Source organism: Aegilops tauschii, chromosome 2 (assembly GCF_002575655.3).
Source record: "Aegilops tauschii subsp. strangulata cultivar AL8/78 chromosome 2, Aet v6.0, whole genome shotgun sequence".
NCBI classification, from domain to species: Eukaryota; Viridiplantae; Streptophyta; class Magnoliopsida; order Poales; family Poaceae; genus Aegilops; species Aegilops tauschii.
Genome location: NC_053036.3, coordinates 182,461,895 through 182,478,229, shown reverse-complemented (window position 1 = coordinate 182,478,229; position 16,335 = coordinate 182,461,895). Strand labels below are relative to the sequence as shown.

Here is a 16,335-nt window from a genome sequence, read left to right as displayed (position 1 = left end):
TCTTCAAGAAGAAGACTGACGCTGACGGTAATGTTACTATCTACAAAGCTCGACTTGTTGCAAAAGGTTTTCGACAAGTTCAAGGAGTTGACTACGATGAGACTTTCTCACCCGTAGCGATTCTTAAGTCTGTCCGAATCATGTTAGCAATTGCCGCATCTTATGATTATGAAATTTGGCAAATGGATGTCAAAACTGCATTCCTTAATGGATATCTTAAAGAAGAGTTGTATATGATGCAACCAGAAGGTGTTGTCTATCCTAAAGGTGCTAACAAAGTGTGCAAGCTCCAGCGATCCATTTATGGACTGGTGCAAGCCTCTCGGAGTTGGAATATACGCTTTGATAGTGTGATCAAAGCATATGGTTTTATATAGACTTTTGGAGAAGCCTGTATTTACAAGAAAGTGAGTGGGAGCTCTGTAGCATTCCTAATATTATATGTGGATGACATATTGTTGATTGGAAATAATACAGAATTTCTAGATAGCAGAAAAGGATACTTGAATAAGAATTTTTCAATGAAGGACCTCGGTGAAGCTGCTTATATATTGGGCATCAAGATCTATAGAGATAGATCAAGACGCTTAATTGTACTTTCACAAAGCACATACCTTGATAAAGTTTTGAAGAAGTTCAAAATGGATCAGTCAAAGAAAGGGTTCTTGCATGTGTTACAAGGTGTGAAGTTGAGTCAGACTCAATGCCCGACCACTACAGAAGATAGAGAGAAAATGAAAGTCATTCCCTATGCCTCAGCCATAGGTTCTATCATGTATGCAATGCTGTGTACCAGACCTGATGTGTGTTTTGCTATTAGTTTAGCAGGGAGGTACCAAAGTAATCCAGGAGTGGATCACTGGACAGCGGTCAAGAACATCCTGAAATACCTGAAAAGGACTAAGGATATGTTTCTCGTTTATGGAGGTGATAAAGAGCTCGTTGTAAATGGTTACGTCGATGCAAGCTTTGACACTGATCCAGATGACTCTAAGTCACAAACCGGATACATATTTATATTGAATGGTGGAGATGTCAGTTGGTGCAGTTCCAAGCAGAGCATCGTGGTGTGATCTATGTGTGAAGCGGAATACATAGCTGCTTCGGAAGCATCAAATGAAGGAGTCTGGATGAACGAGTTCATATCTGATCTAGGTGTAATACCTAGTGCATCGGGTCCAATGAAAATCTTTTGTGACAATACTGGTGCAATTGCCTTGGCAAAGGAATCCATATTTCACAAGAGAACCGATCACATCAAGAGACGCTTCAATTCCATCTGCGATCAAGTCAAGGAGGGAGACATAGAGATTTGCAAGATACATACGGATCTGAATGTTGCAGGCCCGTTGGATAAGCCTCTCTCACGAGCAAAACATTCAGCACCAAGACTCCATGGGTGTTAGAATCATTACTATGTAATCTAGATTATTGACTCTAGTGCAAGTGGGAGACTGAAGGAAATATGCCCTAAAGGCAATAATAAAGTTGTTATTTATATTTCCTTATATCATGATAAATGTTTATTATTCATGCTAGAATTGTATTAACCGGAAACTTAGTACATGTGTGAATACATAGACAAACAGAGTGTCCCTAGTATGCCTCTACTTGACTAGCTCGTTAATCAAAGATGGTTAAGTTTCCTAACCATAGATATGTGTTGTCATTTGATGAACGGGATCACATCATTAGAGAATGATGTGATGGACAAGACCCATCCGTTAGCTTAGCATAATGATCGTTTAGTTTTTGTTGCTATTGCTTTCTTCATAACTTATACATGTTCCTATAACTATGAGATTGTGCAACTCCCGAATACCGGAGGAACACCTTGTGTGCTATCAAATGTCACAACGTAACTGGGTGATTATAAAGATGCTCTACAGGTGTCTCTGATGGTGTTTGTTGAGTTGGCATAGATCGAGATTAGGATTTGTCACTCCGTGTATCGGAGAGGTATCTCTGGGCCCTCTCAGTAATGCACATCACTATGAGCCTTGCAAGCAATTTAACTAATGAGTTAGTTACGGATGATGCATTACGGAACGAGTAAAGAGACTTGCCGGTAACGAGATTGAACTAGGTATGAAGATACCGACGATCGAATCTCGGGCAAGTAACATGCCGATGACAAAGGGAACAATGTATGTTGTTATGCAATTTGACCGATAAAGATCTTCGTAGAATATGTAGGAACCAATATGAGCATCCAGGTTCCTCTATTGGTTATTGACCGGAGACGTGTCTCGGTCATGTCTACATAGTTCTCGAACCCGTAGGTTCCGCACGCTTAACGTTCGATGACAATTTGTATTATGAGTTATGTGATTTGATGAACCGAAGTTTGTTCGGAGTCCCGGATGAGATCACGAACATGACGAGGAGTCTCAAAATGGTCGAGAGGTAAAGATTCATATATTGGAAGGTTACATTCAGACACCAAAATGGTTCGGGATGTTTTGGATGATTTTCGGAGTACGGGGGGTTACCGGAACCCCCCCGGGAAGTTATGGGCCTTAATGGGCCATAAGGGAGAAGAAGAGAGGAGGCCACAAGGTGCCCCCCCTAAGGGCAGTCCGAATTGGACTAAGGGGAGGGGGCGCGGCCCCCCTTCCTTCCCCTCTCCCTCTCCTTCCCTCCTTCTCCTAGTTGAAATAGGAAAGGGGGGCCGAATCCTACTTGGACTGGGAGTCCAAGTAGGAATCCTCCCCTTGGCGCGCCTCCTCTAGGGCCGGCCTCCTCTTCCCCCCTCCTTTATATACGTGGGAGGGGGGCACACCAAGTCTTCTCTTAGCCGTGTGTGGTGCCACCCTCCAGTTACACACCTCGGTCATATCGTCGTAATGCTTAGGTGAAGCCCTGCGCATGTAACTTCATCATCACCGTCGCCACGCCGTCGTGCTGACGAAACTCCCCCTTGGCCTCAACTGGATCAAGAGCTTGAGGGACGTCATCGTGCTGAGCGTGTGCTGAACACGGAGGTGCCGTACGTTCGGTACTTGGATCGGTTGGATCGCGAAGATGTTCGACTACATCAACCGTGTTACTAAACGCTTCCGCTTTCGGTCTACGAGGGTACGTGGACACACTCTCCCTCTCGTTGCTATGCATCTCCTAGATAGATCTTGCGTGATCGTAGGTAAATTTTTTGAAATACTGCGTTCCCCAACACCTCACCCAGTGACTGTAGGGGTAGCGAGACACGTATTATGTTGTTGCTTTTAAGGGTAAAATGACGGGGTTTATTCATATTGATTGGGTTTACTTTGTCTACATCATGTCATCTTGCTTAAAGCATTACTCTGTTTATCATGAATTTAATACCATAGATGCATGCGGTATAGCGGTCGATTGGTGGAGTAATAGTAGTAGATGCAGGGAGGAGTCAATCTACTTGTCACGGACGTGATGTCTATATACATGATCATTGTCATGAATACATCATAACTATGCACTTTTCTATCAATTGCCCAACAATAATTTGTTCACCCACCGCTATTCTAGTGAAAACTATGGCCCCGGGGTCTATTTTTATCAGATTATTAAAACCAAATATACTTTGCTGCAATTATTTACTTTTATATTTATCTATCCATCTATCACTATCAGAATTAATCCTTGCAAGTAACGAGTTCAAGGGGATTGACAACCCTCTTGCCCGCGTTGGGTGCAAGTATTTGCTTTTGTGTGTGTAGGTACTGAAGACGTGAATTAGTGTGGTTCTCCTATTGGTTCGATAACCTTAGTTCTCACCGAGGGAAATACTTATCTATATTGTACTGCTTCAGCCTTCCGCTCCGGGGAAATCCCAACGCAGTTTACAAGTAGTACGCGTAAACTAGGGTTTAAGTTTTTGTCACTTTGCAACCCATCATCTACTTACTAATCCCAGAATGCCTTTCCCTAGGCCCAAGCATGGGAATGTGTCGTGTAGACGACGTTCACATGACACCACGAGAGGAAGAACAACATAACACATCATCAAAATATTGAACGAAAACCAACTTCACATGATTACTTATAACAAGACCTCCCATGTTCTCGAGAACAAACGGAACTACTCACAGATCATATCCATGTTCATTATTAGAGGAGATAAATATATGATTAACAATCTGAACATATGATCTTCCACCAAATAAACCAACTAGCATCAACTACAAGTGTAATCAACACTACTAACAACCCACATATACCAATCAGAGGTTTTGATACAAAGATTGAATACAAGAGATGAACTAGGGTCTGGAGATGAGATGGTGCTGAAGATGTTGATGGAGATGAGTCCTGCTATGTTGGAGGAGCGTTGATGATGACGATGGCTTCGATTTCCCCCTCATGCAGGAAAGTATCCCCCAGTGGAATCACTCCCCCGGAGAACAAAGTTCTCCCGCCCAGGTTCCTCCTCGAGACGGTGGCCCTTCGTCCCGAAAGTCCTCTCTTATTTTTTTTCTAGGGCAAATGTCCTCATATAGCAGAAGATGGCAACTGGAGGGCATCTGTGGGCCCCACAAGGCACCTAGGCGCGCCCTCCTGCCTTGTGGGTCCACTGAGGGTCTTATCCGGTACTTCTTTCTTCCAGTATTTTTTACATATTCCAAAATAATTCTCCATAAATTTTTAGGTCATTTGGAGCTCCAGAGAATAGTTATCTCTGTTGTAGCTCTTTTAGGTCCAGAAATCTAGCTACCGACAATCTCCCTCTTCATGTGTATCTTTCATATTAAGAGAGAAAAGACATTAGAATTGCATAATAAAATGAAATATTGATCTAAAACATTATAAATAAAGAAGGAAAACATGATACAAAATTGACGTATCACCTCACATGATCGGGATCCATATGATTTAATTGGTGGTGTGTTTGTTGGGATATGATGAATTGTCACTTTATGATCAGATTGTTCATTGAATTTTATTGAATCTTTCGAAGTTTTATTTACTGTATAATTAATCGACGCGGTGTTTTGGCTCCTAGGTGCATATGCACCCATTGTCTAAATACACATTTTGAAAAGTTGAAAAAATTGGAACAAAAATCCCGCGGGTATATCCAGACATTCTATGTGCATGCATAAAGTTTCGGTGAAAAACGACGTTTTTTGTGGCTTGTGTAAAAAAGATAAAGAAATGCAAAATGAATAGTTGTAATGAAGCATCAGAAATTGTCTTTTTTACACAAGACACAAAAAACCTCGTTTTTTACCGAAAACTTTGTGCACGCACATAGAATGTCTGGATATACACGCGGGGTTTTTGTTCGGAATTTTTCAACTATTCAAAATGTGTATTTAGACAATGGGTGCATATGCACCTAGGAGCCATCGCCAACTTCCGATAATTAAGTAGATTTGTACGCTCTCTGATACATTTGTCTTCTTTGGCCAAGTTTGATGGGTAGTTCTTCAGAGGGAGTGGTGCAGAGTAGTGGGGTTCAATCTTGTGGTGAGTCATCCTAGTGACAGAACACATATTATATTGTTGTCACTAAGGATAAAATGTTGGTTTCTTTATCACACTTGTACGGTAGTTTTATTATCTATATCATGTCATCATTCTTATTGCAATGTCTATTTATCATAAACTTAATACTTTGAGATGCATTTTGGATAGCGGTCTTGGGGTAGAGTATTAATTGTAGATGCAGTTGGATAGCGGTTCACATATCATTGACGTAATGCCAATCTGAGATTGTACCATGAATGACCATTGTCAAAAATATAAATATTGCAATTTGATTACTCTTCAATTGTAATTTGTTCACCACACCACTTGTATGCTTGGAGAGATGCCACGAGTGAACGTATGGCCTTGGGGGTCTATTTACTTTATTGAAAACTTCTACAAAACACCATATCTTGTTGTACCATTTTATTTAATTCCTACTATACTACGCAATTTGATATTGTAACTAGCAGGACAAGAAGTTTGACAGCTATCTTGACGCGTTGGAAACATGTTTGTATTGTGTTTTGTGTGGAGGCACCCATAACTTTGTTTGCTAAAAGAACTCCCTCTCATTCGATAAATCTTGGTTCTCTACTAAGGAAACTATTATTGTTAGGTTACTTCATCCTTATTGAGGGTTACCCAACCACCCTTACGAGATAGAAAGGAGTTGCTCCGGGAGCGTGGTTCGATGCTACCCTTGCCACCGCGTCACGTCAAGGAGAAGCCGCACTCTCTGCCGCACTACCGCGTCAAGGAGGGGATGTCACCTCTCTACCGCGTGAAGGAGGAGCCCGCGCCCCCACACAACTGCGGCGTCCAAAGCAGACATTGCGTCAAGCAGAAGCCGATGTCACCGACATGCAACCGCAACATCCAAATCGGGTGCCACGTGAAGGAGGAGCCGACGTAGCCGCCACCGCACAACAAGTACGCCCGAATTGACGGGTCGACATCGTCACCTCGCCGCAACTGGCGAATAAGTTGTCAAGGAGGAACCCCATGATCGCCAAGGCACACGGGTGCATCCTCCACTACCTCGGTCACGGCGGTGGCGATGGCCCTCTTTGTCGTGGGCCGTCATGTCGACTAGCGGCGAGGCCAGCCTAAAGTATCTGTGGGGTCAATGGTATTTTTGGAATTTTTTCTTCAATATGAACAGTAAGTAAACAGTGTTTTTAGGCTTATTTTAAAAAAAACTGTGGGGTCAGTTGACCCCACAGCTACACACGTAGCTTCGTCGTTGATGTCGGCTGAGGAAAAGGCAGCGTGGCAGGCGGCATGGCAGGAGCGACACAATGCCGCCCGCCACTCCGCGTTCGCCAAGTCAAATGAGGAGCCGGCCTGGGTCCGCAACGACCCGGACCTGGCCACAACCTAGGCTCCCAACAGGTTCGTCACCACCATTGTTGCCTCAACGGGGATCTCGCCAAGATTGACGAGGATGGTCGCTTAGCGCCAATGCTGGCAGGGGCAAGGCCGCCACCAAGGCATTGTAGACGTCATCGGCATTGCCCGCGGTGGCCCTCCGTACCGCGCAGGAGGGGATGATCGGTTCCTCCATGGGCACCCGGCGGCGGCCCCGATGACTGCGGTGTGGCCGGATAGGGCGAGGTCGTTGTCCGCTACAACTTAGACTCCTATTTTCTTCTAGTTCTTAGTTAAACGGTCGAAATAATGTAGATTATGTCCAAATTTTAATGAATTCCGTCATGTTTGATATAATTTGTCTAGTTTATTTAAACCCAGTTTGAAATATATGCGGGCAGTTTTGGATGGCCAGCTCATGCATCAGTGCCCACCGACTGTTCCCCACCGGTCCACTGAAGGATAATGTTGGAGATGCCCTTACATAATTATTATAAATGTTTTTTCCAGGAAAATATAGTTAAACGCTTTTATTTATACCCCTCCGTTTTTAAATATTTGTCTTTCTAAATATTTCAAATGGATTATCACATACGGATGTATATAGATATATTTTAAAATGTAGATTTACTCATTTGCTTCGTATGTAGTCACTTGTTGAAATTTCTAGAAAGACAAATATTTAGAAACGAAGGGAGTACAACGTAACCATAAGGAGCACGAGCAGGAGAAAAGAGGGTCCGGAGCGCACACGCGTGCCTAGCCTACTACTCCAGCGAGTACACGGGCGGGTAGTAGAGTCCTAGAGGCGAAGGCGAGCGACCAAAGCGGCGCCCCGGACGAACGCCAGCCATCCAATCGCATCTGATCTGGCCTCCTTGACCTGACCGCTCAAGGGTCCTCTCTCTCTCTCTCCTAGTCGGAACTAAATCAAATTAAATTAAATCGAAATCAGTTGGGGATTAGCAGTCGAGATTTCCGGTTGCTTATTTCGTCGGTAATTCCAACCCGTATCGCCCCCGATTTGCTGCCCTGCCCTACTACTTGTGCCCGACGTGTCGCCTCTCCCCTTCGCTTCGCTCCCACTTCTCCCCCCACCCCTCCAACCCAAACCCATCTCAGCTCGTCCGTCCCCCTCGTCTTCGCCACTGGACACGACCGCAAACCCTAGGCGCCGCCGCCCTCCGAGGCCCCAAGGTACGCCCGCCGCCGACCACCTAGACAGGCCGCGCCGCGCCGCGCCGTGTGGCGGCCCCGAGCCAGGGTTGTTCCTTCTCTTTTCGTTTTCGTGCGCGGGCGGATTTCCCGGCGATTTATTTCTGGGTGGTTCGTTGTGATTGGATCAGGGGAATTAAACTAGGAGGAGGAGGAGATCGGAAGGGAAGAGCGGATTTATGTCCCAGCGAGGGGACAGGGGCGAGGGGCACGCGAGGAGACCCGGCGGCCGCTCTAACAGCTTCGGCGGCCACCGCGGAGGCGGAGTCGGCGGCGCGGGCAAGGGCGCCGGGGGCCCCTCCGGCGGCCAGCCTCCCCTCTCATCCAACCGCAGGTACCTGCCGTTCGACCCCCTTTTCTCCTGATGATTCCGTGATGCTATGTGATTTGATCCTATGATGACGGAGAAGCTAGGGTTTTAATGTGACCTTGGATCTCGATTGCAGCTTCAGGAAGCCTGGCAATGGCCATGGCGGTCACCAGAGGGTGGTGAACCAGCCAGACACCACTGGCTTCCAGCCCGCCCCGGCACCTGGGCCCCTGCAGACGCCTCCGCGCCCTCCCGCGCCTCAGAATGCGCCTGTCCATGTTCCTGTCTCCGCGCCACGGCCCCAGCATCATGGTGATTCCACGGCCCATTCTGCTGTGTCGTTGCATTGCAATTGGAACGAAGCAAAACTGCTAATTGACGTGCTTTTGTTGTTTGCATGCATGTTCTCAATGGGCAGATTCACCCGGATTGCAAGCACCCTCCATGTCACCTGCCAGTGAAAATCCAACATATATACCCCTGCCGAAGAATATTCCTCGGGCTGGCCCCAAGGCACCACCAAAGAGCTCCAATGCACCGGCTCCTCAGGGTGCGCCAAAAGGTTTGGTTCACTCCTCCTTTTGCACTTTAGAAATTGTATATGCGATGACTAACATGTGCTGTGACCATCTGTGGTGGTGGTGTGCACCTTCTCTATAGGTCATTGTTCGGATAGTAGACATGCATGTTGATTTGCCTGGTAACATTCTGCTGCTTTGTTTGTGTTCTTTTTTTGTTTCAGGGGAATCATCAAAGGGATTTAACTTGCAGTTTGGTAGTATAAACATGAACATGAATGGTCTCCCGGTATGTTGCGTTCCCTATCTTTTCCAGCTTGCATGTCGAGGTTCAAATTTCTTCAGTTTCTGGTTCTTTTCTGACTCGTTCTAATTTACAAAAAACTTCTGTGTAGCAATTTCCTGCTAGGACAAGCTCAGCTCCTCCCAATTTGGATGAGCAGAAACGTAATCAGGTATCTTGTACTTATTCCCTGCGTAATTATTTCTTATTTGATGTTAGCTATATGCATAGCTGTTCTTTAGAGGCAGTCAATATTTGCTGGATGTACTGTGCTGTAGAAAATTATCTTTGTTCCTGTGAATTATCTAGTTTCTGGAGCCTTTAAACAAGTGTTTTTCTTGTTTATGTCTATTTAATATATTGTAACGGTAGTCTTTTTAGGTTTCAACGTTTGAAAAGAATCTATTATCACGTTATCTTTCCATGCTCTTCAGGTACTTTCAGATGGACCTAAGGTTGCACCATCTATGCCTGTACCACCAGCTCTAAAACAGCCACATCCCACGCCACAGCAGCAGCAGCAGCATCCCCCACCACAGCAGCTGCTGCAGCAGCAGCATCATCCCCTGCCGCAGCAGCAGCATCATCCCCAGCCGCCGCAGCAGCAGCAACAGCCCCCACCACAGCAGCAACCACTGCCACAGCAACAGCAAACGAGGAAGGATGCTCTTGGTCCTAGTCAACCGAACACCCTGAACACTCATGTTCCATCCCAAGTGAAGAGAGATGTGCATGTTTCTCCTTCAATTCAGAATTTTGCGCCACAGAGGCCCTCTGTTCAACCTTTACCGGGCATGGGCATGCCGATGCATTTTCACCATCAACAACAAACAGTCCCATTACAGTTTGGTGGTCACAATCAGGGAGTTGTCCCAAGCTCAATGCAGATGCCCATTGGCTTGCCTGGTGGCAATGCATCCCAGGTTCAGCAGCAGATGTATGTCCAAAATATGCAGCAACAATTGCATCAGCAAATGATGCATCAAGGACAAACAATGATGTATCCGTCTGTTGCTCATACAATCCCTCCTCAACTGGGCAATGTTAATTTGAACATGGCTACACAGTATCCTCAGCAACAGCAGAATAAGCTTGTTGCTCCCCGAAAGAGCAGTAATATCAAAATTACTGATCCAAATACCAACAAAGAAGTGGTGCTTGGGCGGCCTTCACCTAATGTAGCAGCACAACCACAGCAAGTCAGTGGTGTTGCAACTCAACCTATGGTTTACTATACGAATCCACAGCAGACCTCGTATAGCCAGTCAGGTACGTATTACTCCGGCACTGCTGGTGTTGTTCCCACAGGATCACAGGGCAGGTTTAGTTATCCTGCCACTCAAGCTGGTCAATCAATCCCATTCATGAACCCATCTATGTCAAATACTGTTCCTGCCAGCCACAAGGACAACATAGCTGGGCCTGCAACATCTGGTCAGTCCCAACTCATAGGCAAACCACAAGGTGGGTTGCACATGGAAAAACCTGTTCCCTCGGTCAAGATAAGTATGCCTGCAGGTAGATCAGATGCTTCTAAGTTCAGGGTCGCTGACCATGCTGTACAACATCGACAAAAGGATAGTGAAGTTATTTCTGGTGCTATGGTTTCGAATAAACCAGTTATTGAGAAGGAGAGTAAGGCACCATCTATCCCAGAGAAGCATTCCAAGGAAAGTACAGCACCATCAACCGTGGAGAAGCATCCCACTACGGTGACTCAACCCTTACCGATTGAAGCTGCAAAGCCAGAAACTGATGCAGCGACATATTCTGGTGCAAATTCACCCTCATTCTTGACCGGAGCTGATGAAAAGAAAGAATCCCTTCCAATAACTGATTCACTTAAGGATAACAAGAAAAATGCAACTAGAAATGACACAAAGAATTTGCCGCAACAACCACAGGTACACTATTCTCGTTTCCTATTCCTAGCACTGTTTTTGCATTTTAGCACATGTTTTCTTTGCTTAACATACTCACATATTGCATCCATTCAGCCTGCTTCCCCTGCCGAAGAGTTGAAGGGGCAAACTTCTGTGAAGGTTGGAGATGATGTGGTTGGTCACATGGAAACAAAGAGCTTCGATAGTGAACAGGTGGATTTAACCAGCAAGGGTTCAGGCTTGACATCAGCAACATCTGAAAGTAGCATTTCTCCTATTCTTGGTAAAAGTGAAGCTGATAGCACATCAGTAAATGGTATGCACTCTATTTTTTTAGAAGTTAATGAAAGAATGGATGAATTGTGTCTCTTTTCGATTTTCTAACATGCTTGCATTGCCAGCTGCTGATGTTCCTGCCATGGTAATCAGCTCTGCAAAATTGTCCTCTGCAAGCACTGGGGAGCCCCAAGCAGTAGAAAGCTTAGGTGTTGCTGCTGTTAAATCTAAGGAGATTGAAATAACTCACCAAATTTCACCTGAATCTGGTGATGTCAAAATTATGTCTGATTCTACTGAAAATGAATCGCATGACTGCATGGTGGATTTGGCTGAGCAGGCATCATTGGCAACTTCAAAGCCTGGTAATTCAGATGCAACATCTTTTGTAACTGACCCACAAGAGCTACCCAAGGAGTGCACAACATCTGTACCAGAGGAGCACAGTTTGATGAATACATCACATAATAAGGATACTGAAACTTTATCAGCTTCTGTGGATGCCAACGATGTGTCTGAGGCCAATTCTGGAACCTCATCAGAGTCTACCAGCCAAATTGCCAATGATAAAGATATCAGAAGTAGCATTCAGGAAACCGGATTAGCTGTTTCCGGTATTACTCCTGGCATGTTGCCTGTGAATCATTCAGTTGCATCTGAGGGGCAAGTGAAACATGCAGATGGAGCGAAGGATGAGTCAAGCACTGAGCAATCAAGTGCCGCACCAACAGGTTCTGTTAGACCATTATCAAGGGAAAAACCTACTGCAGAGCTTACCCGAACAAAATCTGCAGCTGGGAGAAAGAAGAAGCGGAAGGAAATGCTTTCAAAAGCTGATGCTGCTGGGACCTCAGATCTTTACAATGCATACAAAGGACCACAAGAACAGTCTGATAGTGTTGCCACATCAGAGGGTGCTGATAGTTCTTCAACAGTCGACGGGACACATGTGCTGCCTGAGGAATCAGAAAGGGAGGCGATGTGCGAGGATGATGGAAAGAAAAAAGTTGAGCCGGATGATTGGGAAGATGCAGCAGACATGTCTACTCCAAAGCTGCAAAGTTCGGACTCTGGAAACCAGGCTAGTGCAGTTCAATTGCCAGATTCTGATATGACTGAAGCTAATGGCCGAAAGAAATATTCTCGTGATTTTCTGCTAACTTTTGCACATCAGTATTCTAGTCTTCCTGTTGGCATCCGGATGGATACTGTCACTAGTACGCTATTCAAAGATTTGGCAGGAAAATCCTATGTTATTGATCGGGAACCTCACCCAAGTTCTGCAAGGGGATCTGATAGACCAACATCTCGTGGTGATCGCCGTGGTCCTGCTATGGATGATGATAAGTGGTTAAAATCAGGTGTTCCTTACAGTCCTAACCGTGATGCCCACATGGACTTGACAAACGGCCCAGCAATGAATTACCGTGGCGGCCCAGGAGCCACTCATGGTGTTTTGAGGAATCCACGTGCTGCACTTCTTGTGGGACCACAATCCAATGCTCCTCAAGTACCCCGCAGTGGCTCTGATGCAGATAGATGGCAGCAAAAGGGTCTGATCCCATCTCCTGTTACACCCATGCAAGTAATGCACAAAGCTGAGAAAAAGTATGTTGTCGGCAAAGTTTCTGATGAGGAGCAGGCAAAGCAGAGGCAGCTGAAAGCCATTCTGAATAAACTGACCCCACAAAACTTTGACAAGCTTTTTGAACAAGTGAAAGAGGTAAACATTGACAATGTGTCAACTCTTACTGGGGTGATTTCACAGATATTTGACAAAGCTTTGATGGAACCAACTTTCTGTGAAATGTACGCCAACTTCTGTTCCCATTTGGCTGGTGCACTGCCAGACTTTAGTGAGGACAATGAAAAGATTACATTCAAGAGACTGCTATTGAACAAGTGCCAAGAGGAGTTTGAGAGGGGCGAAAGAGAAGAAGCTGAAGCAGATAAAACGGAGGAGGAAGGTGAGATTAAGCAAACGAAAGAGGAAAGGGAAGAAAAGAGAGTTAAAGCTCGAAGGCGCATGCTGGGTAATATTAGGTTGATTGGAGAATTGTACAAAAAGAGGATGCTGACAGAGCGCATCATGCATGAATGCATCAAAAAATTGTTGGGAAATTATCAGAATCCAGACGAGGAGAACATTGAAGCACTATGCAAATTGATGAGTACAATTGGAGAGATGATAGATCATCCAAAGGCTAAGGAACATATGGATGCATATTTTGATAGAATGCGCAACCTGTCAACCAGTCAACTGATATCTTCCCGTGTTAGATTCCTGCTCAGAGATTCAATCGATCTCAGGAAGAACAAATGGCAGCAAAGGCGTAAAGTGGATGGCCCCAAGAAGATCGATGAGGTTCACAGGGATGCAGCTCAGGAAAGACATGCTCAATCTCAATCGAGTAGGTCTCGTGGTCCAGTCGTTAGTTCTCTTCCAAGAAGAGGGGCACCCTCTATGGATTACGGCTCCCGTGGCTCAGCAGCACCATTGGTATCTCCAGGTCCTCAGCAACGAGGGCGTGGATTTGGTAATCAAGATATTCGGTATGAGCAGGAAAGGCATCAGTTTGATAGAACTGTTCCCCTTCCCCAGCGTTCTGTGAAGGACGAAGCTATCACTCTTGGACCACAAGGTGGCCTAGCTAGGGGTATGTCTTTAAGAGGGCAGCCACCGGTATCAAATTCTGAACTTCCTAGTGTTGTTGACCAGCGCAGGATTGTATCTGGTCCTAATGGGTACAATTCTGTGCCTTCAACAACAAGAGAAGACACTAGCTCTAGAATTCCAGATCGATTTTCTGGGAGAATAGCACCTGCTGCACAATCTGCTAGTTCTTCACACAGACCTGCCAGCCAGGAGGGTCGTTCAGGAAATAAATCATACTCCGAGGAGGAATTGAGAGAGAAATCTATTGCAACCATCCGGGAATATTATAGGTAATACTTTCTAACTAAGTGTTTGTACAAGATATTTTTTCAGCACACACCTGACTTGAGCTTAGATATTATAGGTTATACTTTCAAGGTATTGCCTGTCTTACTATTTAAGGTCTATATTTTCTTTGTAACACATAGATGATAATAATGTGCTACTATCGGCAACTGGTAATTTGTTGTAGTACTGCTGCTGTGAGACTAGGACGTCATGATTTTGTGTTGTTAGACTCTTAGTACTTCCTACCAGTTCTTTCTCGCGTCTCTGCAAATTTCAAAGTTTATTGTTGTGAAATTCTCGTGTACGAGGTTATTGTGGCAACTTTTTGCCAAGGGTCCAAATTCAACACCTTAGAATCAGAAAGGATACGACTTTACTTTTCATAAAATATATAGACCCTACCACAAAATGGAGGGTATGTAACCACTTCCTAATAATTTTACTTCAACTTGTAAGTCTGTATTTTATTTACGTATGAATATTTGGGATTTTGTTGTTGTTGAGTAGTGGTCTCTCTGTTTTCTTCTGAAAAAGTATGAACGTGCCAAGTTTCCATTATGTCGTGTGCTAACATGTTATTGTTTTGGCAGTGCGAAAGATGAAAAGGAAGTTGCATTGTGTATTGAAGAGTTGAATGCTCCGAGCTTCTATCCTTCTCTTGTATCACTTTGGGTAAATGATTCCTTTGAGAGGAAAGATATGGAAAGAGAGTTGTTGGCAAAGCTCTTTGTCGGGCTTTACAACGGTGGATATAATTTATTGAGCAAGCCTCAGCTCATTGAGGGGTGAGTTCCTTTGTCCTTGCATTGCCCATTGATGCTCACTGGTGAGTGCTGGCTGACTTTGACCATATTTGTAGGCTTTCATCTGTTCTTGCTTCATTGGAAGATGCTCTAAGTGATTCTCCAAGAGCGGCAGAGTATCTTGGACGACTTCTTGCAAGGTTTGTGGTGGAGAAGATACTGGTTTTGCAAGACGTAGGTAAATTGATTGAAGAAGGCGGAGAGGAGCCTGGACACCTTGTGCAGGAAGGCATTGCAGCTGATGTCCTTGGGGCAGTCTTGGAGTGGATCAAAACAGAAAAGGGGGATTCCTTCTTGAAGGAGGCCAAGACAAGCTCCAATCTCAAGTTGGAGGATTTCAGACCGCAGCATCTTAAGAGGTCAAAGTTGGATGCCTTCATGTTGACATAAGTGTTTGTTGCTAGGTAAGCCGTTCTAGTACAGGCAGGCGTCTTAGAATTGCATACCAGTTAGCTCTTTTCTGTTGGTGATAGAATAATAATCAGCTAGAGTACATGCATGAATGTGAATGAATATCGTGGGTGTCAAATTACAAAGATCTAACTTGATGTCTTATCCTCAGCTTATTACCAATTCATGGGTGTTGTCGCCAAGGAGTTGATCCCATGTCTTTGCACCCAGCCACCCCACCTTTTTGATCGAAACAGCTGCAAATATACCCATCAGATGCTTGCTAGGTGACCATTGTATTCGAGGAGCCCCTTCCTACTGTGAAGTGAAGAAGAAGATGTATTCCGTTCTACTGTTGAGACTTGTTAGTGGGGGTAAATTATTGTTGCGGATGGACACTGGTTGTCGCAGGCAGCTGGATGCTATTTCGAGTTGGCTCCCGTGCGTGTCTGTCTGGGAATATTTTTGTGATCATGGAGGGGTAGAGGTTAGTTAACCAAATATTTGTCGGGACTAGGAGGAACACTAGGGTTCGACTTGATTCCTCCCGTGGCTTCTGGCCAATATCCTTTGTGATCAGACTTTAATACTCGGTTAACTTGGCGGCATTTTCCTCATGTCATATTATCATCTTGTTTATATATATTCTTGCAAGTCGCTGCTATTTTTTTGTATCGTTTTATTTACTTATCTGGGCTCGTCTAGTTTGGCTGCGCTCTCCATGTCTGTTGTTTCTCAACTGTCCTCTCTTTTCTCTTTCTTTCTTCTCACATGTGAATGTGATGCATCATATATGCGATTAAAAATAAACTTCGCACTATAAAGACACATAAGAACTTGGGAGTGCTGGACCATTTGCCTCACTTTTTGCGGTGGTTATTATTGACCCATTGT

At 44.8% G+C, this 16,335-nt stretch overlaps 1 protein-coding gene across 1 annotated transcript; it reads left to right on the top strand.

Annotated features, from left to right (window-relative positions):
* Window positions 1-7,845: 7,845 nt before the first annotated feature.
* On the top strand, window positions 7,846-16,105 carry LOC109787287 (eukaryotic translation initiation factor 4G). Its single transcript, XM_020345846.4, has 12 exons — window positions 7,846-8,016; window positions 8,166-8,368; window positions 8,481-8,656; window positions 8,763-8,906; window positions 9,087-9,151; window positions 9,258-9,317; window positions 9,580-11,049; window positions 11,143-11,344; window positions 11,430-14,250; window positions 14,839-15,033; window positions 15,108-15,455; window positions 15,614-16,105. The coding sequence occupies exons 2-11, from the start codon at window positions 8,214-8,216 to the stop codon at window positions 15,439-15,441; spliced, it is 5,622 nt and encodes a 1,873-aa protein (XP_020201435.1). The 5' UTR covers window positions 7,846-8,016; window positions 8,166-8,213; the 3' UTR covers window positions 15,442-15,455; window positions 15,614-16,105.
* Window positions 16,106-16,335: the final 230 nt, after the last annotated feature.